Source organism: Tupaia chinensis, unplaced genomic scaffold, assembly GCF_000334495.1.
Source record: "Tupaia chinensis unplaced genomic scaffold, TupChi_1.0 Scaffold143992_1, whole genome shotgun sequence".
Taxonomy (NCBI): domain Eukaryota; kingdom Metazoa; phylum Chordata; class Mammalia; order Scandentia; family Tupaiidae; genus Tupaia; species Tupaia belangeri.
The window spans coordinates 171,161-192,637 of record NW_006203843.1 but is presented as its reverse complement, the minus strand read 5'-3'; the positions used below and the strand labels follow the sequence as shown (position 1 = coordinate 192,637).

Sequence of the window (21,477 nt, the reverse complement as noted above, 5' to 3'; positions counted from 1 at the left end):
TACATATTTAAGAATATAACAGTTCACCTCACCCCTGAAACTTGCTGATAATGGCCTACAAGTTGCTGAGATGAATAAATTTGGCTGGGAACATTTATTTCAGCCTGTAGGATATTAGGGACTACTTGAGAGCTCATCGTCTGGTTTGATGAATAGGCTATATTGGATTGACCTGAAGTATCTGAATGTGTAACTGATCCAGCTCCTGCATCGGACAAATTGTCACCTGTAACAAAGAAGCAACAGATAGAAGGGAAAACTCAAAGGACAATGTCCATCCACATGGTATAGGTAATGGTCATTATTTAATACTTTTTTTACTCTGACAACTTGAGACAGTTTCAAATAAAATATATACACTGCAGAATTAATTTTAAGAAGCTATCATGTAAACTCTCAATTAAGTAATAAAATGTTGACATTGTGGGATAATTAAAATTTTCTTAGTAAAGCAAACCTCCTCCCCAAAAGAATCACCTAAATATCAATTCCATTTCCAGGTCATTTGATGTATACTCCTAACTAACCTATGCCATTAGGATTTCAGTAAAATTTAAGTGTCGTATTCTCTTTTTTTTAGAACTGGATAGAAAAAATAGTGCCCTTACATAACTACTGATTGTTACTATACAAATAGTGTGTCCTTTCAGAGAAGAGAATGCATTACAGTAGTAAAATTAGGAAAATTATTCATTTTATACTTGAGCCTAAAATACAAAGAATCTTAAACTCGAAAAAATTCCTTCCTGAGTAATAATCTCTATCCTTAATACCAAAATTTATTTAATAAAGGATTTATGATAGACCATTAAAAATGTTAATAAGGTCATTTTACTTGTTCCCTAAAACAAAATTAGATTATAGATTATAATCTGCATGCAACTATCACCTTGAACAAGACATTCGACAGAATAGTTTCTTAATTTTAAAATAAGGAAACTACTTGGCCTATTTTAGGGATTTTATAGAAGAATTCTATAGAATTCTTAAGAAATGATAGATAACAAAATTCTTAGAAAAACAGAAACTACTATTTAAAGGTTAAAAAATATAATTGTATAGTTCTTTGCTTTCACAAACTTTAACTGTGTTACCTGTAATAGAAGAGCAGTGCTGCTGTGGTTTTCTGTGTAGAAGCTGTTGTCGAACATGTTGATCAACTTCAGTTTCTTCACATTCAACCCCAGTCTGCTGAGCAGGGGCAGGGGTCAAAGTTGTATACTGGTGTCGAGGAAATACATTCCCCACAGACTTGCACTGGGAATCTCGGCGTTCTCCTGAATATTTATTACATATTTAAGAATATAACAGTTCACCTCACCCCTGAAACTTGCTGATAATGGCCTACAAGTTGCTGAGATGAATAAATTTGGCTGGGAACATTTATTTCAGCCTGTAGGATATTAGGGACTACTTGAGAGCTCATCGTCTGGTTTGATGAATAGGCTATATTGGATTGACCTGAAGTATCTGAATGTGTAACTGATCCAGCTCCTGCATCGGACAAATTGTCACCTGTAACAAAGAAGCAACAGATAGAAGGGAAAACTCAAAGGACAATGTCCATCCACATGGTATAGGTAATGGTCATTATTTAATACTTTTTTTACTCTGACAACTTGAGACAGTTTCAAATAAAATATATACACTGCAGAATTAATTTTAAGAAGCTATCATGTAAACTCTCAATTAAGTAATAAAATGTTGACATTGTGGGATAATTAAAATTTTCTTAGTAAAGCAAACCTCCTCCCCAAAAGAATCACCTAAATATCAATTCCATTTCCAGGTCATTTGATGTATACTCCTAACTAACCTATGCCATTAGGATTTCAGTAAAATTTAAGTGTCGTATTCTCTTTTTTTTAGAACTGGATAGAAAAAATAGTGCCCTTACATAACTACTGATTGTTACTATACAAATAGTGTGTCCTTTCAGAGAAGAGAATGCATTACAGTAGTAAAATTAGGAAAATTATTCATTTTATACTTGAGCCTAAAATACAAAGAATCTTAAACTCGAAAAAATTCCTTCCTGAGTAATAATCTCTATCCTTAATACCAAAATTTATTTAATAAAGGATTTATGATAGACCATTAAAAATGTTAATAAGGTCATTTTACTTGTTCCCTAAAACAAAATTAGATTATAGATTATAATCTGCATGCAACTATCACCTTGAACAAGACATTCGACAGAATAGTTTCTTAATTTTAAAATAAGGAAACTACTTGGCCTATTTTAGGGATTTTATAGAAGAATTCTATAGAATTCTTAAGAAATGATAGATAACAAAATTCTTAGAAAAACAGAAACTACTATTTAAAGGTTAAAAAATATAATTGTATAGTTCTTTGCTTTCACAAACTTTAACTGTGTTACCTGTAATAGAAGAGCAGTGCTGCTGTGGTTTTCTGTGTAGAAGCTGTTGTCGAACATGTTGATCAACTTCAGTTTCTTCACATTCAACCCCAGTCTGCTGAGCAGGGGCAGGGGTCAAAGTTGTATACTGGTGTCGAGGAAATACATTCCCCACAGACTTGCACTGGGAATCTCGGCGTTCTCCTGAACAGCCAGTAGGCTTCTTCTCCCTTGTCTTCTTTATCAGAGTCACCCGGTCTCTAATAGATTTAGCAACAGCTTTGGAATCACTTTCATGGAAGAATCCAGACTTGACCTACAAGCAAAACATAATAAGTAAATTACTTCTTTAACATTTTAATACTTTCACTTTCTTTTTTATTAATATTAGCAGTCATTTTATACTCCCAAATTCCAAATGCTATTAATAACCAACATAAACCAAAGCAAAATAAAAAATTGAGATGAACATGCTAAAAATTACTCAAGTTTATGTAGCACCAGGTACTTCTATTATTGAGGATAAAGTCAAAAGAGATAACAAAAATAAGGAAGACTAAGTGAACAGGTTTCAAGGTGCAGTTATTTAGGTCCCTGTGTCTCATCCTCTACCCTATACATTTCTGGTCTATGGAACATCAGATACAATGGAGAGTATGACCACCATGTTAAAAACAAGATATTAAGAAGTCATAAAGATCTGGATGGGACAGATACTAAATGTAGAAAAAGCAAGATCACTTAATCACTTGGCTAGCAAAATACCAGTAAGCAGACACTTATCTCCAGGAAGGAGGTTGAAAGATACTTCTCTGAAGAATCTAAGATAACTAACCCAAGATAAAAGACTTAAAAATACTGATATCAGAGATTCCCTAAGTAATGGCCCACCCAGATACTCTACAGTAGAGACCAAAGTTAACAGGTCCTATGCATGCAAACAATCATCATGTCCAATCAGCTTATTTGTCCCTATGACAGGTAAAATTATGCCTTCTCAAAGATGCCCCCTCCTAATTCCTAAACCCATGAATGTATTACTCTCATCACTGTGTTTCCTATATAGCACAGTTGACCTTAAGCTAAAAAGATTATCTGGGTAAGCTTTTTACCAGCTGAGGGCATTAGAAGGATCTGACATGCCATTTCTGGCTTTGAAGATAGGGTGGCCACACATGAAAGGGCTGAGGACCAGCTTCTAGGTGCTGAAAGCTACCCCTGCCTAACAGCCAGTAATGAAATAGGGACCTTAGTTTTACTGCCTGGAATTGAATTCTGCCTCCAACCTGGATGTGCCTGAAAGGAGATTCTCCCTGAGCCTCCAAGAAAGCCAAGACTAACCAACACCCTGATTTCAGCTTTTAGAGATGCTAAGCAGATAATCCAGCCAAGCCCACAAGGATTTCTGACCTACGGGACTGTGAGATTATAAATGGGTATTGTTTGAAACCACTAAATTTGCAGTAATTTGTTATATAGCAATAGAACATTAATATAGCCTCCTACTATTAATCATGAGTAAACAGCCTAGAATTGCCAGAAATATGAGAAAAGCCTCTAACAAGATGAATGAACACAAAACCAGTAAATAAAAAGCAGCAACTTAGAGGAAACAGACTACACATGGGGGAAAAAGTTGAAAACATTACCTTTACAGAGGTATGGTAATATTGCATCTACAAAACAAAAATCAACATGCTTACTCTAAAAAAAGGCACAGACAAAAAAAAAAAAAAAAAAAAACTCAATTTGGCCCAATGGCCTAGGCATTAAAGGACCCAGATTCCACATGGCCAACTGTGGTTCAAGTCCTGGCTCCAGTGCATTGGAAAACATAGTGGATGTATTGTATGTGCATGCTTAAAATCCCATCAGGATGGACAAATGGAAGAGAAGGGATTACAACATGACCATACCCCTCTAGGGGATGCTTTTTCCCTCTGTCTCTCCCTGACTGTCTGTCTCTCACAAGTGTACATATCCTTTGATGAAATAAAAAGATGAAAAAGGACTCTGAGAATTCCTAACATGATAGCATAAAAGAAAAACTCAATAGAAGGGTTAGAAAATAAATTGTAGCCAGCAAAGTGGTGTAATGGTTAAAGTGCTGAACTCCTTCATGGCCGACTGTGGTTCGAGTCCTGGACCCAGCAGCTTGAAACTCATGTTGGGTGCACATGCATGTGTGCCCAAAATCCCAAGAGGAAAATGGCAGAAGGGACTGTGACATGGCCATCTCCCCTGGAGGATGATTTCTTGCTTCTTGTCTCTCCAGCAACCACACGTACCTTGCAAAAACCCCTTCAAAAAAAAAAAAAAAAGAAAGAAAGAAAAAGAAAACTCACATTGGGCACATGTGCATGTATGGCCAAAATCCCAGGAGAGTGGAGGGACTGCAGTGTGGCAATCCCCCAGTGGTGATTTCTCACTTTCCCTCTCAATGTCTCTCTCTGTTAAGTGTACATGCCTTATGGCAAAACCTAAAAGAAAAAAAAAATAAGAAAGAAACATATCTGCCAGAAAGGAGAATAAAAATACAAAGAGATGGAAAATAGAGAAGAGCATTGATGAACAAGCCCAAGATGCCCGATATCCAAAAAACAATTATAGAAAGAGGAAATAGGGCCAGCAGGTGGTGTGGTGGTGAAGGTAATGGATTCCCACAAAGTCGACCACAGTTTGAGTCCTGGACCTGGAGGCTTGCTTTCTCACTCCCCTACCCCCATCTCTCTCTGGTCAAATTAAATAATAATAATAGAGTTGAACAGATAACTCTTTAAAAACAAAAAAAAAGACATTTGTGTAATGTAATGGCTATGTCGCTGGACTCCCATGTAATAGACCACGGTTAGAGTCCAGACCCAGTGGCTTAAACTCATACTGGGTGCATGTGCTTGAGTGCCTAAGATTCTGAGAGGAGAATGGAGGAGAAGGGATTGCAGCATGGCCATCTCCCTGAGGGGTGATTTCTCGCTTTCTGTCTCTCTGTCTCTCTCTGTCTTTCTGTAGAACACACATACCCTATAGCAAAAAATTCTAAAAAAAAGAAAGAAAGAAAGAAAGAAAGAGAAAATAATGGTAAACAACATCAATAAAATACTTCAAGCAATTTCCCTGAAGCTATAGAATACGGGCTGGTAGACTATTAGGGTCCACTGAGTATCCAACACAGTGGCTGCAAATAGACTCAAATAAAGATATAATACTATGAAATTTTACAACAGTGAGAAGAACATATTAAGAGCTTCCAAAAAGGAAAACCAAACAAAACACCCCGCAGGGGCCAGACAGTGGTACAGTGGTAAAATTCAATGCTCTGCAAGGCTAACCCAAGTAGGGAGGAGGCCCATATGTGCCCAAGATTCAGGGCTGGCTGAGGCTAGGGGTAGATTACAACATTAGGATCCTGTTGGGGGGTGCTGCCATAAAAATAAATAAATAAATAAATAAATAAATAAAAATAAAAATGAGTAAACTTAAAAAAATGGGTAACATGCAAAAGAGAGATCAGAACAACTTTAGACTTCTCAATAGCGATAATGAAGGTTAGAAGAGCATGGAACAATGACTTCAAATTAAAACAAATAAACAAAATTCAACACAAAATGCCTTAGCCACCGTTAAATATGAAGACAGAAAAAGGAATTTTCACACATGTGAGTCTCAGAGAGTTTACCCCCCACGTATTCTTTGTAAGAAGTTAGTTGAGGACACTAAAATAGAAGGATAAGCCAAATAATGGAAAGAAATGGGATTTAGGAAATAAATAATTCAGTATAGGAGTGAGAAAGAAGTCTAGAAAGATAGTAAAGGTTGATAGTTGTGTACCAGATATTCAAACTAATCATTTCAAATTAGAACAGTTTGACTAGACATAGACAGGTTAAGAGGTATTATCTCCAAAAACCCCCACTGTCATTGTCCCATCCTTCTTTTAAACCAGAGGCCAGAATGACCAGGTGAGCCTGGCTCAGACAATATATACTGGCCTAGTCTTGATTAAATGCTGCTGCAGCTCCTGCCTGCCCCTTCTGATAGGACTGGAGCTACCCAGAACTGGTATGAACATGTATCTCACTCCCTGACACCATACTTGTCTGCTGAAATCTACTACTGGGGCTGAAGGCTAGTCACCAAAGGAAGGGAGCGATTAGAAGCAGAAAAATAAGTGCTGCCCACTCCTCATCAAACCCGACGGTTAACAGACAGCTAATTTCTGTTTTACATGACAACCCTGCTGCTGCCCTGGCTGTGCTGAGCAGTCAGGATTGATTTCCCTGGACTCATTCATGACTTTCCCCCTGACTTCCCCAGAAGCAATTCTTATAAACTCTTCAGGAAGCTGAAGAGAGACTATGACCAAGAGACTCTTTGACTTAAACTGTCCTGGGATTCTTCATCTAATCATACTAATATCCCTTCCTTTAGTAACCAATAAGGTATATGATTGCCATTTAGGTTTTTAAAACAAAACAAGATTTCATTTAGGTAAAACCTAATGAAAAACAAAGGAATAAGCAACACAAAAGTCAAAGTAGATATAATTTGTAATGAGATAAAGGAATGTAACTGAGAGGGGCACACAAATGGCTTCTAAGGTACTAATAATGTTCTATTTCTTTGTACTGTGCATAAAAATTTAATATGCTTTACTGCAGAGATATGTTTCACAATGACTTAATTTAAATAAAGAAAAAGGGAGAAATTTAGAGGAAAAAAGCAGTGAGGAGAAAGGACACTATAAAGGGGCAGAGGAAACAGCAATAGAAGTACTTACCATTTCATATGCTACTTCCTCCGGTGTATCTGTTTCTAAAGTGAAACTGAATTCAATAGCTTCATTGTCTTTGTGTTTGCCTTTTAACTTTTTAGCATCTTCAACCCAGAGTCTTAAAGCAAGGGATGAATTTGAGCAATCATCTTCCTCTGCTAACTCCACTCTCAGTACTGTATCCTCAGCAAAAAATGCATGGTTTAATAGGTCTCTGATAGACAACCTAATAAACAAAAAATATCTTTTATTATTATTTTTACATTCAATCACCGTACATCATTACAACATATAAAATTAATTTTTCCAGCATGAATACCCTGATATTCATGCATATTAGTCCAGTCAAAGATATTACCATACACACTATCAACAACAGATAATTCTCCATTTTTGAGTTCCTTAAATGTTTTGCTTCTTTCTTTTTCCACTTTATTCCCTCTCTCTCACTCTCCTCCATTTCTCACCCTCCTCCCACACTACAAACCATGAACAGAGGAAACTCTTGGAGACATCAGAGTAAGCAAAACTTCTTAAATAAGACCCTCAACGTACAGGCAATAATCCCAAAAACAGAGAAGTGGGATAACATCAGATTAAAAAGCTTCTGCACAGCAAAAGAAACAATAATGAGAGTGAACTGACAACCTTTGTAATGGGAGAATATATTTACAAACTATACTTCAAATAAGGGACTAATAAAACACAAGGAACTCAAAGAGCTTACCCAACAAAAAAATAATTAAACCAATTAAAATACGGACAAACGAGCTGAACAGACAATTCTCTAAGATAAACGAACAGTCAAAAAGCATATGAAAAAATGTTCAACATCCCTTATCATAAGGGAGATGCAAATCAAAACCACAATGAGATACCACCTAACTCTAGTCAGAATGGCTAAGATTAAAAACAAACAAACAATGTTAAGTGCTGGGAAGGCTGCAATGAAAAGAGAACTCTCCTACACTGTTGGTGGGAATGTAAATTAGTACAGCCACTGTGAAGAACAATATGGAGATTCCTAAAAGACCTATGAATAGAACTGCCAAATGATCCAGTAATTCCACTCTTGGGTAACTATCCAAAGGATAGGAATACACTCAGTCAGAAAAAGACTTGCACATTCATACTTATTGAAAAATTATTCACAACTGCTAAGACACGGAACCAACCCAAATATCCATGAACAGATGAATGGATTAAAACAGTGTGACACAGGGGCCATCATGTGGCATGGTGGTTCAGGCATTGCACTGCTACATGACCAACCACAGTTTGAGTTCCAGACCTGGAGCCTTGCTTTCTCATTCTCTCTCCTCTCTCTGGTTAGTGTATATGTCCTATAGATAAATAAAAATTAAATTTAAAAAAATTCTTTAAAAGAAATGTGGCACATGTATACCGTGGAATACTACTCAGTCATGAAAAACAAGACCTTGGCATCCAACAGAAAGTGGATGAATATGAGAGATTTACTGCTAAGTGAAGCAAATCAGACTATGAAAGAGATATTGTATATCCCCATTCAATATATACTAAAAGTCTACACTCTATGGCAAAACCTGAAAGACTGAAAGGTATAAAAACATGGAGAACTACTGTGGATAAACAAAATACATATAACATTATTTTTTCCAATCATAAGCAAGATATAGATCTTCTAATTATTAAAAATAATATCAAAAATAATATCAAAATAACAGCTGTATTTCTAGATTTCTATTAACAAAACTATTACTCTACCTTGTTATAAAAATCAGATCATGGGCCAGCCTATGTCCTGGTGGTTCAGGCAGCTGGATCCCACAAGGCCAACTGCATGGTTTGTGTTCCAGACTTGGTAGCTTGAGAAACAAGCCAATTACTTGTGCATGCATGCTCAAAATCCCAAAAGTTAGGAGGAATGGAGAAAAAGGGATTATGGCATGACCATGCCCCACAGGGAGTGCTTTCTCACTTTCCCTCTCTGTCTCTTTGACATATTTTTTTCAAAAATAAGATCTTGGGTGTCCAGCAGTTAGCGTAAGGGCTATGTCACTGAACTCCCACCTAGCTGACCATGGTTCAAGTCCCGGACCTGGTTGCTTAAACTCACGCCAGGCACATGTGTGGGCATGCCCAAGATCCCAAGGAGAATGGAGAAGGGATTACAGCGTGGTCATCCCCCCGGGGGGTGATTTCTCACTTTCTCTCTGTCTCTCTCTGTCTTTCTGACGAGTACATGCGCACTATAGCAAAAAACCTCTCCAAAAATAAATAAATAAATAAATAAGATTAAAAAAAATAAGATCTTGGGGATCAGCAGGAGGTCTGGTGGCTAAGGGCACTGGATTCCCACATGGCCAATCACAGTTCGAGTCCCTGACCTGGTAGCTCACTTTCTCTCTCTCTCTCTCTCTCTCTGTCCCTCTCTGATCAAATTTAATTAGATAAATAAATAAGGTTAGATAAACAAACAAATAAATAAATAAGATCTTTTATACAACTCATTACCAGAGAAATAAAGAAATTCCAACTATACAGCATATGCAGGGACTTTAACTAAAGATAAATTATTACCAGTAACATATTTTGATAAAAAGTTTAACATATATATTTATAGAAGTATGCACTGACAGAATTGAAGAAGTATTAGGTAGCCTGACTGGCTTCCCTAAACTACTGGCTTAAGTTACTAAGACTCAAACAACAGATTTTTAGCAAAGGAAACTAAAAACTCTCCCAGATATATATAAACTAGAAATTAGAAATTTAAACTCTTCTATAAATATTATAAATAGAAGTAATAAATATTATTAATTCTCCAATAACAATAATCTAATCTTTAGGAACTGCCACAGGATGTGGTTCAGCAAAGTTTAGTGGTTTTCTTAAAGTATTTAACTCTGATTTTAGGCCAGAGTACACATAACAAACATAACCCTATACTAGTATCAGGGATTAATCATCCCTGAAGAGAAATTATGGACAAGGTTTCAAAAGATTGTTTTACAAGCTGAAGTGGTTAATATGCTTTTCTTTTACTAACTTTTAAAACATATATAATATTTAATCTATTTACATTACAGACCAGGGAGAGCTGAAACTGATGTATTCTGGAATATCTATGTTAAGAGCCTCTCCTGTACTATATACTTAAAACAGAAAAAACATAAACAGCATGGATCCTATAAATTAAGGATTTTTCATTCCTATACACATTCTTTTAAGAGAGAGAAATTTTTGCTTTACGGCATGTGCATTTACCGGAGAGACAAAGAAACAGAAAGCAAGAAATCATCCCCCACAGGGGATGGCTATGCTACAATACCTTCTCCTCCATTCTCCTCTTAGGATTTGCAGTATATACACACGTGAGCGCACGAGCGCATGCATCCTACTGCCAGGTTTGGGATTTGAACCACAATCGACTACATGGGAGTCCAGCAATGTAATCATTGTGTCATTTGCTGGCCCCCATCCTCTATCCTTTCATAATTTTTTTTTAATTTTTTTTTTTTGGAGAGATTTTCACTGTAGGGCGCGTGTGCTCGCCAGACAGACAGAGAGAGACATAGAGACAGAAAGCAAGAAATCACCCCCCGGGGGGGGATGGTCACGCCGCAATCCCTTCTCCTCCATTCTCCTCTCGGGATCTTGGGCACGCACGCACACGCGCCCGGCGTGAGTTTTAAGTCACCAGGTCCGGGACACGAACCGCGGTCGACTACGTGGGAGTCCAGCGACATAGCCATTACGCTAACTGCTGGTTCCCTCATAATTTTTTTTTACATGCCAGAGGATGCATGCACTCACTAGAGAAAAAGAAAGAAAACAACCCCCAATGGAGCATAGTCCCTTATCCTCTATTTCTCTATGTATTAGCAATATGGACACACTCACACACATTCCTAACATATCTTTGAAACCAGCAAGGCTGAGATTTGAACCACCATTGGACATGTGAGAGCTGACATTTCATGCACAGCATTCAACTGCTATACTATGGGGCTGACCCCAATTTTCTACATTTGTTAAAAAAGAATTATTTATTATTTTTTAATGTGCTATTATTATTTTTTTAAATTTGATATAGGGCATGTAAACTTACTGGAGAGAGACAGAAATAGAAAAAGAGAGGGAAAGTGAGAAAGCAAGCCACCAGGTCTGAGACTCCAATTGACGTCAGCCATGTGGGAGCCAGAGTCCTAACCACCACACCAACTGCTGGTTCCCCTCTACATTTTTAATGATTAAGAGACAAATATGCGACCAGCAGTTAGCGTAATGTCTATGTTGCTGGACTCACATGTAGACGACCACGGTTCGAGTCCTGGACCCGGTGGCTTAAACTCACACCGGGTGCGTGTGCATGTGTGCTCAAGATCCTGAGAGGAGAATGGAGGAGAAGGGATTGCAGTGTGGCCATCCAATCTCGGGGGTGATTTCTTGCTTTCTGTCTCTTTGTCTCTCTCTGTCCCTCTGGCAAGAGTACGCACCCTATGGCAAAGACCTGTCCAGAAAAAAAAAAAAGAGACGCAAATACAACTAAGACAGTGTTATAAACAAAATAAGCTTGCAGGAGCCAGCAGGTGGCTCAGAGGTTAAGGCCCTAGACTCCCACATGGGCAACTGAGATTAGAATCCCAGAATGGATAGCTTGAAAATAATGCTGGGCATGTGTGCATACATGCCCAGAATCTCAAGAGGAGAATAGAGGAGAAGGGAATGTGGTGTGGACATGCCCCCTGGGAGCTGATTTTTCACTTTCCCTCTCTTTGTCTCTTTCTCTCTCTGCTGAGCACGGTGTCTTATGGCAAAACTCTTAAAAAGAAAGGATAAGCTTGCCCAAATTAACCAGTTTTAAGGCAGAAGATATTATTTATCAAATATTTATTATTCTGTTTTTTTTTTTGTTTATATATACATTCATTATCCTTTTAGCCATCAAAATAATAGTTGTCTTGAGAAACGACTAAGTAACTTTCTCAAGATCACACTGGCGGGAACCAGCAGTTAGCGTAATGACTATGTCGCTGGACTCCCACGTAGTCGAACGTGGTTTGCGTCCTGGATCCAGTGGATTAAAACTCACGTCAGGCGCGTGTGCGTGCGTGCCCAAGATCCCGAGAGGAGAATGGAGGAGAAGGGATTGCGGCGTGACCATCCCCCCTGGGGGGTGATTTCTCGCTTTCTGTCTCTCTGTCTCTCTCTGTCTGTCTGGCGAGCGCAGGCACCCTATAGCGAAAACCTCTCCAAAAAAAAAAAAAAAAAAAAAGATCACAGTGGCTAAGTGTGAGTTCAGATTTGAAACTCAGTCTGATGTTAAAGCCTGTACTCTTTCTAATACTAACATGCCATGACCCCTTTGTAATATTCCAGTGCTCTTTGTTAAAAGACAATCATTAAAATGCTATAGAGGGACCAGCAGGTAGCATGGTGGTTAAGGTGCTGGGCACTTTCACATGGCCGACCACAGTTCTAGTCTTGAACCTCTGGAGCCTAGTGTCTTGCTTTTTCTCTCTCCCTCTCTCTGTGTGTGTGTGTGTGTGTGTGTGTGTGTGTGTGTATGTGTGTGTGTATGTCTGGTCAAAGTAAAATAAATGAATAAATAAATAAAATTAAATAAATAATTCTTTTAAAAAAATGCTATAGAAACAACAGACTTCAAACTAAAACAGCTACTTTCATATAGTATTTTTAGCATCATTTTAAAAAGCATGTCTAAAATCCTATAACTCAACAGCAAAAGAAAGAATTCAATTAAAAATGGACAAATGACTTGAACAGATATTTCTGCAATGATACAATACAAATGGCCAATAAGCACATGAAAAGGTACTTTACATCATTAGTTATTAGAGAAATGCAAATCGAAACCACAATGACATGTCACTTCATACCCATTAGGATGGTTATTTTTGTTTCAAGGTCTTTTGTTTTTTTCTTTTTTGCCATAGGATGTATGTACTCACTGTAGAAAGACAGAGACAGTGAGAAAGTAAGAAATCACCTCCCCCCACCACCACCGCATGATGTTTATGCAGCAATCCCTTCTCTTCCATTCTCCTCTTGGGATATTGGCCACACACACACATGCACCTGGTGTAATTTTCAAGCCACCAGGTCTAAGACTCGAACCACAGTTGCACAGTTGGGAGTCCAGCATCTTTACCACACCACCTGCTGGCCACAGGAAGCTATTATTAAAAAACAAGAGGGGCCAGCAGGTGATGTGGTGGTCAAGGCTCTGGTTCCCGTAATTCAATTACCAGACCCAGTGACTTGAAAATCATGCCAGGCATGAATTAGTGTATATGTACAGAATCCCAAGAGAAGACTGGAGAAGGGATCGTGGCATGGCCAACCCCCTGGCAGGTGATCTGTGTCTCCCTTGCAATCACACATGCCTATGGCAAAAATCTTTAAAAAGTGTTGGTGAGAATGCTGAAAACTTAGAATCTTTAAGTTGTTGGTGGAATGCAAAATGATGTGGTTGCTATGAAAGAGGTTTGGTCATTCCTCAAAAAGTTAAATGCAATATTACCATATGATCCAACAATTCCACTCTAGGTAAATATAAAGAAGAACTGAAAGTTTGTACACACATAGATTCTTGTGTACCAATGTTCATGTAGTGTTATTCACAATAGCCAAAGGATAAAAATACCACAAGTGTCCATCAACAAAAGAATGGATAAACAAAATATGGTACATACTTACAATGGAATATTATTTAGCCTTATAATGGAAGGAAATTCTGATAAATGCTACAATCTGGGCCAACCTTGAAAATACTATGTTATATGAAATAAACCAGACATAGAAGAACAAACATCACTTGATTCTATCTTTATGAAGTACCTACAATAGACAAATTCATAGAGAAAGAAAGTAGAATACATTTTACCAGAGGATGGATGGAAGACGGAAGAGTTACTGTTTAAAGGGTACTGAATTTCTGTTCATTTCTCTAGAGATGAAAGTGAAGATGGCTATACAACAATGTAAATGTACTTAATCCCACTGAACTTTACACTTAAAATGGCTAAAATGGTAAATGTTACATTATGTACATTTTATCAGAATTTTAAAAATATACCTAAATGTAGTCTGTTTGTACAAATAATAATAATGTTCTATAATAAAGCTATAATTAAACAGACCTTTCCCCAGTGGCTTTATATTCTCCATTATGCAATCTTAAATGTAGGTTTAATGAAAGACAAATTAACAAAAGTGAGGAGATTTGGGACCACCAGGTGGCAAAATGGTTATGTCGCTGGACTCCAACATGGTTGATCACAATTCAAGTCCTGGATCCAGCGGCTTGAAACTCACGCAGGGCACACACGTGTACATGCTCAAAATCCAAAAATGGAGGTGAAGAGATAACGGTGTGACCATCCCCCCAGGGGGTGATTTCTCACTTTCTGTCTCTCTGGTGAGCACATGTACCTGATAGGAAAAAATCTCTCTTTTAAAAAATAAAAAAATGAGGTTCAATGAAATACTGGTGGAAATAATTTCTATAAAGAATATATATCATCTTTATTAATAATCATCAGTAAGGAGGTAAAACTAAGACAACTTTTTAAAGAATTATTTATTTAATTTTATTTATTATTAATTTTTAATTTGACTAGAGAGATAGAAAAAAGGAAAGTGAGAAAGCAAGCTTCTAGGTCCAGGACTTTAACTGCAGTCAGCCATAAGGATGTCCAGCATCTTAACCACCATGCCACCTGCCAGCCCTCAAATCAAGACAATTTAAGACAGCAATTACCCAAAACTCAAATTAAAGGGAAGCAAAAGTTAAGACTAAGGAGTTAGACAACTAAGAGTTGTCCATAGGAGAAATAAATTGTGTCACAAATTGTGAAACAAGGATATATGATCAAATAAAAAAAAATCTATCTATTCATAAATGTTAGAAGCAAGATAACCTGTGAAGGCCTACTGACTATTAAACTCATGGCTGAAAGTGATGAAATACCAGTTGCAGGAAAGCTTGTCACAACATACGCACAAACAAATGCCAGTTGATATCAAAGCCTAAAACTGCAAACAACATACTCTGATACATTTCACTCTAGACAGCATGATTTGGCTTCCATTCAAAAGTCATATCCAGGATCACTGAAAGGTCACAAAATGACTCAGTGCAAGGTAAGAGAAAAATGCATCCTTTATGTTATTTTATTGCACTTGTACCCACCTTTCAGATTTGTTTTGACGAATGCAACCTTCAATGATTTCTTTTACTTCAGGATCAGTGACTTTATTGAAGCTGGCTGGTTTTATGCCCTGGGAAAAGAAAAATAAGTTTCTCAGTCAAAAAAAAAAAAAGGCAATTAAAAACTCAAGTTAACGTAACATCTATTAAACATCATTTTTATCACTAAACTGGACTCAAGTTTTGAATGACATATATATAGAGAGAGAAAGAGAGAGAGAGAGAGCATGAGCGCAAGCATTAAGTTTGAAATTATTTTTAAAAATTTTGAGTTTTTTTTTGCTATAAAGTACATGTGCTCGCTGGAGACAGAGAGAGATAGAAAGCAAGAAATCATCCACCTGGGGGGATGGCCACACTACAGTCCCTTCTCCTTCAATCTCCATTCTCCTCTCAGGATTTTGGGCATGCATGCACACATGTCCAGCATATGTTTTAAGCCACTGGATACAGGACTTAAACTGTAGTCAACTACATGGGAGGCCAGCGATATAACCATTACATCATCTGCTTGTCCCCAAGTTTAAATTATTTATCACTATTATTTTTAAAAATTAGCTATAAGGCACATGTGCTCACCAGAGATAAGAGAGAGAAAGAAAGAGAGAGAGGGAGAGAAAGTGAGAAAGCAAGTCGCCAGGTCCGGGACTTGAACCACAGTCAGCCATGTGGGAGTCCAGCATCTCAACCACTACACCACCTGCTGCCCCTGTATCAGTAAGTTTACTAATATTTTTGGAAGTATTTTGCCATAGCTCTACAAATAACAGTGAAAATTTATAAATAATTAAATCTCCAACAACAAAGGAAAAATTGCACATATTACATATGTTTGATAGTATTATACAGAAACTAGAAATATTCCCAAAGTAATTAATGACATAGGGAATTCTCACATGCAATATTAAGTGAAGAAAAAAAGTAAGATACCAAAATGTACACATAGTATAGTCCCAATTAGCAAAATATACACAAGTATTTTCTTGGAATAAAAAAAAAATTGTTAATTGGGGCCACCAGTAGTGTTAAGGCACTGGACTCCCACATGGCTAACTGCGATTTAAGACCCAGACTTGGCAACTTGAAAATCATGCTGAACACATGTGCATGCATGTCCAAAATCCAAGGAGGAGAAGGTATTGCAGCGTGGCCATCCTCCCAAGAAGTGATTTCTCACTTTCCCACTGACTGTCTCTCTGACTCTCTCCTCTCTGGTGAGCACATGTGTCCTATGGCAAAAATCTAAAAAAATGAATTAAAATAATCTTTTGGAAAGAATTTTGCTATAGGGCACTTACACTCACTGGAGAGACAGAGAGAGAAAGAGAGACAGAAAGCGAGAAATCACCCCCCAGGGGGTATGGCCATGCCACAGTCCCTTCTCCATTTTCGTCTTGGGATTTTGGACATGCACACACACATACCCGGTGAGAGTTTCAAGCCACCGGGTCCAGGATTCAAACCATGGCCAATTATGTGGGAATCCAGCAACATAACCATTCCGCCATCTGCTAGTCCCAAAATAAAATAATTTAAAAAAATTGTTCATTCTTCTTCAGCCTGGAAGGACACTGGTATTGAGGCACAATAATTGCCATGGCTTCCAGTACTTTGGTGAAACCTCAGATGCATGGCCTTCTGGTATCATTGTATCCCCGAGTGTTGCAGCTGTCTATAAGTTTGCTGTGACTGAACCAAGAATGAAGACATATGCAGATTTCTATAGAAATCATGATGCCATGAAAGATTTTGAAGAGATGAGTAAGGCTGGTATCTTTCAGAGTACAAACTGATTTAGGAATGTAAAGAATGTCATTGGATTGGTGCCATGTTCTTGAACTATGAAACATGAATAAATGGGCTAAAGAATATTTTCTCTTGATAAATAAATACTGTGGACAGTAAATAATAACAATAATAATAATCTTCAAAAAATTAAAATAAATGGCTACTCCACTTCAAACATTTCAATTCAATATGCCATGTTCTTGAACTATGAAACATGAATAAATGGGCTAAAGAATATTTTCTCTTGATAAATAAATACTGTGGACAGTAAATAATAACAATAATAATAATCTTCAAAAAATTAAAATAAATGGCTACTCCACTTCAAACATTTCAATTCAATATATCTATTTTTTTTTTGGAGAGGTTTTTGCTATAGGACACATGTGCTCACCAGAAAGACAAAGAGAGACAGAAAGACAGAAATCAAGAAATCACCCCCCGGGGATGGCCATGCAGCAATTCCTTCTCCAACCCTTCTCCTCCATTTTCCTCTCGGGAATTTTGGAAACACAAGCCACTGTTCAGTACTCAAACCACAGTCGACTACATGGGAGTCTAGCGACATAGTCATTATGCCAACTGCTCGTCCCCCCCCCAATTTAATATATTTCAAAGTCCTCTAGAATTCTTGCCTAGAAGCAATGAACAATCAATATCTATGTGTGTATGTACATATATAAGGAGACTTCAAAAAGTTTGTGAAAAAATTAATTAAAATACAAGTTTCTGTGCCAGCTTCATGGCCTGGTGATTAAGAAAGCTATATCTCACATGGCTGACTGTGTGGTTCAAATTCTAACCCTGGCAACTTGAAAAATACTGTGAGCATGTGTGTGCATGCCCAAAATCCTAACAGGGTGGAGAAATGGAGAAAGGACTGCAGTATGACCACACCCCACTGAGAGAGTGCTCTCTCCCTCTTCCTCTCTCTCTCACAAGTGCACACACCCTCTGACAAATTCAAATTTTAAAAAGTACAAGTCTATTCTGGAGCAAATAAAATGAAATCCATTATAGTTTTTTCATAAGGTGCACTTCCCATGAACTTTATGAGAAACTGTTGTATATATCTATTTATATATGCATAAAAATGTATATATTCACATGAATAAAAACATTTTTCAAAGTTTTTTAATACCATGCTAGACAGACTCACAGAAACAGGCACTGCCCAACAGGGTTTTGACACCAGGGTCCACTCCTAGCCAACCAAGATTATGAGCATGCACACATCTGGCATGTAGAGGGAGAGCCAGTATCACAGGGTTTTGCATTATCAGCACCACAGGCTGACTTGATAAAAGCTTCTGAAAAATCTTTGTTATTTTTATCCTTAAGCAATATTAAGGTATTAAGAGGCCCTACCTCAAGCTAATTATCAGTTTCTAGGAATTCAACACAAATAAATGAGATCCAAATCATTTAAAATGTTCTTATAATTGTTTTAGCTGCCTGAATCTCCCTTTATTGCTACAGGGCACACATGCTCAGCAGAGAGAGAAAGAGGAAGAAAGCAATCCCCACGAAAGTGAGTGGTCACTTCACAATCCCTTCTCTTCCATTTTTCCATACTGTTGGGATTTCGGGCATGCAGGCACCTGCGCCCAGTGCGTTTTCCAAGCTGCCAAGGCTATAGGACTTGAACTGTGAGGTAACCACATGAGATCCACCTCCTTTAACTACTAAGCCAGAGGGCCAGCCCTGAATCTGATGATTTTACCTTCTATTATCTTTTATTTGTGAGTTTTAGATTTTAAAAAATAAAGTAAGATTACTGGACTCATGTAATATAAAATTATAAGTCAAACTAAAAGCAAAAAAGTATAATCAGAAGAATAGCCATACTGGGATGAAGCAATCCAAGATTTCCTTCTAGTCCAGTCCCTGTACCTCACAAGACATAGAATAAAAAAGCCCAGTTTAATATACTAGATATATCTGGTGAGATTAGGAGTTATTTTGGACTCCAAATTCAAGAAGTATTTTTTTTTTTAGAGGTTTTTGCTATAGGGCGCGTGTGCTCGCCAGACAGACAGAGAGAGACATAGATACGGAAAGAGAGAAATCACTCCCCAGGGGGGATGGTCACGCCGCAATTCCTTCTCCATTCTCTTCTCGGGATCTTGGGCACGTATGCACATGCGCCTGGCGTGAGTTCTAAGCCACCAGGACCCGGATGCGAACCATGGTTGACTGCGTGGGAGTCCAGTGACATAGCCATTACGGTAATTGCTGGTTCCCCCAAATTCAAGAAGTTTTAAGATAGATGGAAATCTGAATTGTGATATGGCATTTTTGTGATTTTAATATAAGATAATCAAGTAATCATTCAAAAAATTGGAATTATGCCATTCTACAGGGAAAACACTCTCTTTTGACCTTTCTACTGATCTCTTATCCATTTCCAGACCTGAGTAATCATTGCCTTGCTCTATTCCTAAGTATTAATGATAAAAATATTGGATCATCAGAAAAGTCATGACATGTTTTTTCATGGTTTTCTATGCAAAAATGCATCATGACTTTTCCAATGACTCAATAATTGAGGAGCTATAACAAACAATATCAAGAACAAAATCAAGGGCCAGCAGGTGGCGTGATGGTTGGGGTGTTGGATTCCCACATGACTGACCATGGTTCAGGGGTCCTGGATCTGGTAGCTTGCCTTCTCACTTTCCCTCTCTCTCTCTCTCTGGTCAAATCACAATAATAATAATATTAACAAATGGAATTAAATAAATTAAGATTTTTTAAAAAAAAGAACAAAATCCTTTTCTATTTATGGCCTTCTAAAATATAAGCCTAATCTAAATAAATATCTTAGCCTTTTCTTTTCCTTTGACTCATAAAAATTTTCAAATATACTTAATATATTATAATGAAGTCCCATGTAACCATCACTAGCTTCCACAACAATCAAAATTTGGTCAACCTTGTTTAAGCTATTGATCCCTCTCTCCCTTTCATATACTGGAATATTTCAAAACAAATCCCATGTATCATATAATTTCACCCATATATTTTCCAGTATACTTCTCTAATAGGAATTTTTAAAAAATTATATCCTGGGACAAGCAGATGGCATAGCAGTTATGTTGCTGGACTCCCACATGCCTACCACAGTTCAAGTCCCAGACCCTATGGCTTGAAAATCATGCCATGTATAAGTGTGGGAATGCCCAAGATCCCTAGAAGAAAATGAAGGAGAAGGGACTGTGATGTGGCTATTCTCTCTGGGGGGTGATTTCTCACTTTCCCTCTCACTGTCTCTCTCTCTCTCTGGCAAGCACATGTACCCTTAAGGCAAAATCCTCTAAAAACTCATATCCTTATCCCCCCTAGAATAATGATCAATAATGCCTTAATTTCATCTAAAACCCAGTCCATGTTCAAATTTTCAAAATTGTCTAAATGATGTTTTTCTGGAGTTGGTTTGGTCAAGTCAGGATTTAAGCAAGATCAATATATTACATACGGGATGTGCTTGAGCAAGCTCACACCATCTCACAAGAACTATTATATTTTTAGAAATTTTGTAGGTCAATTGTTAAACACAACCATTTATATAGCTATTAGTTATATAACTACTAGCTACATTGCTATTAGTTATATAACTGGTATTAAAATCTAAAGTAATAAATATTAAAAACATCATTCCTTAAGTATTGTGTTGTATTTTACTATCACATATGTATTTGATGTTGTTTATAGCTATTTTATCTATATGGTAGAAATACCACATAATGAGTACCACTGTGCATTTCTTCCTAGGTCTGCATTCCATGAGACCACACTGGAAACTTGAAACGAGTCACTGTAGAAACATTTATATCAACCACAAAAATCAGTCATCACTAGAAATCAGTGTTCTTCCTGTTTTCAAAGAATCAATTGTTAAACACTTACCAGCTCACTCCTACTACTCTTAAGGCCCCTGTATTCTTTAAAATCCTCCCTCCCTTTTTCTTTCAAAAAATTGATTCATCCCAGTCAGAATGTCTAAGATTAAAAAAAAACAAAAAATGGTAAGTGCTGGAGGGGGTGTGGTGAAAAGGGAACTCTCTTACACTGCTGGTGGGATTGTAAATTGGTCCAACCACTGTGGAGAACAGTTTGGAGATTCCTCCAAAATCTACAAATAGAATTACCATATGATCCAGCAATCCCACTCCTTGGTATCTACCCAAAGGACAGAAGAATACTTAATCAAAAAAGTGCTTGCACTTCGATGTTTATTGTGGCACTTTTCACGATTGCTAAGTCATGGAAACAACCTAAATGCCCACGAACTGATGAATGGTTAGAAAAACTGTGGCACATATACTCAATGGAATA

The 21,477-nt window shown here is 37.4% G+C and overlaps 1 protein-coding gene across 1 annotated transcript in view; it reads right to left on the bottom strand.

Moving 5' to 3' along the window:
- WNK3 (WNK lysine deficient protein kinase 3) overlaps window positions 1-21,477 on the bottom strand; it is a 279,743-nt gene that overhangs the window by 137,197 nt on the left and 121,069 nt on the right. The window contains 4 exon segments of the mRNA XM_027767181.1: window positions 1,322-1,515; window positions 2,384-2,678; window positions 7,140-7,359; window positions 15,334-15,422. Of these exon segments, the coding sequence (XP_027622982.1) occupies window positions 1,322-1,515; window positions 2,384-2,678; window positions 7,140-7,359; window positions 15,334-15,422 (798 nt within the window).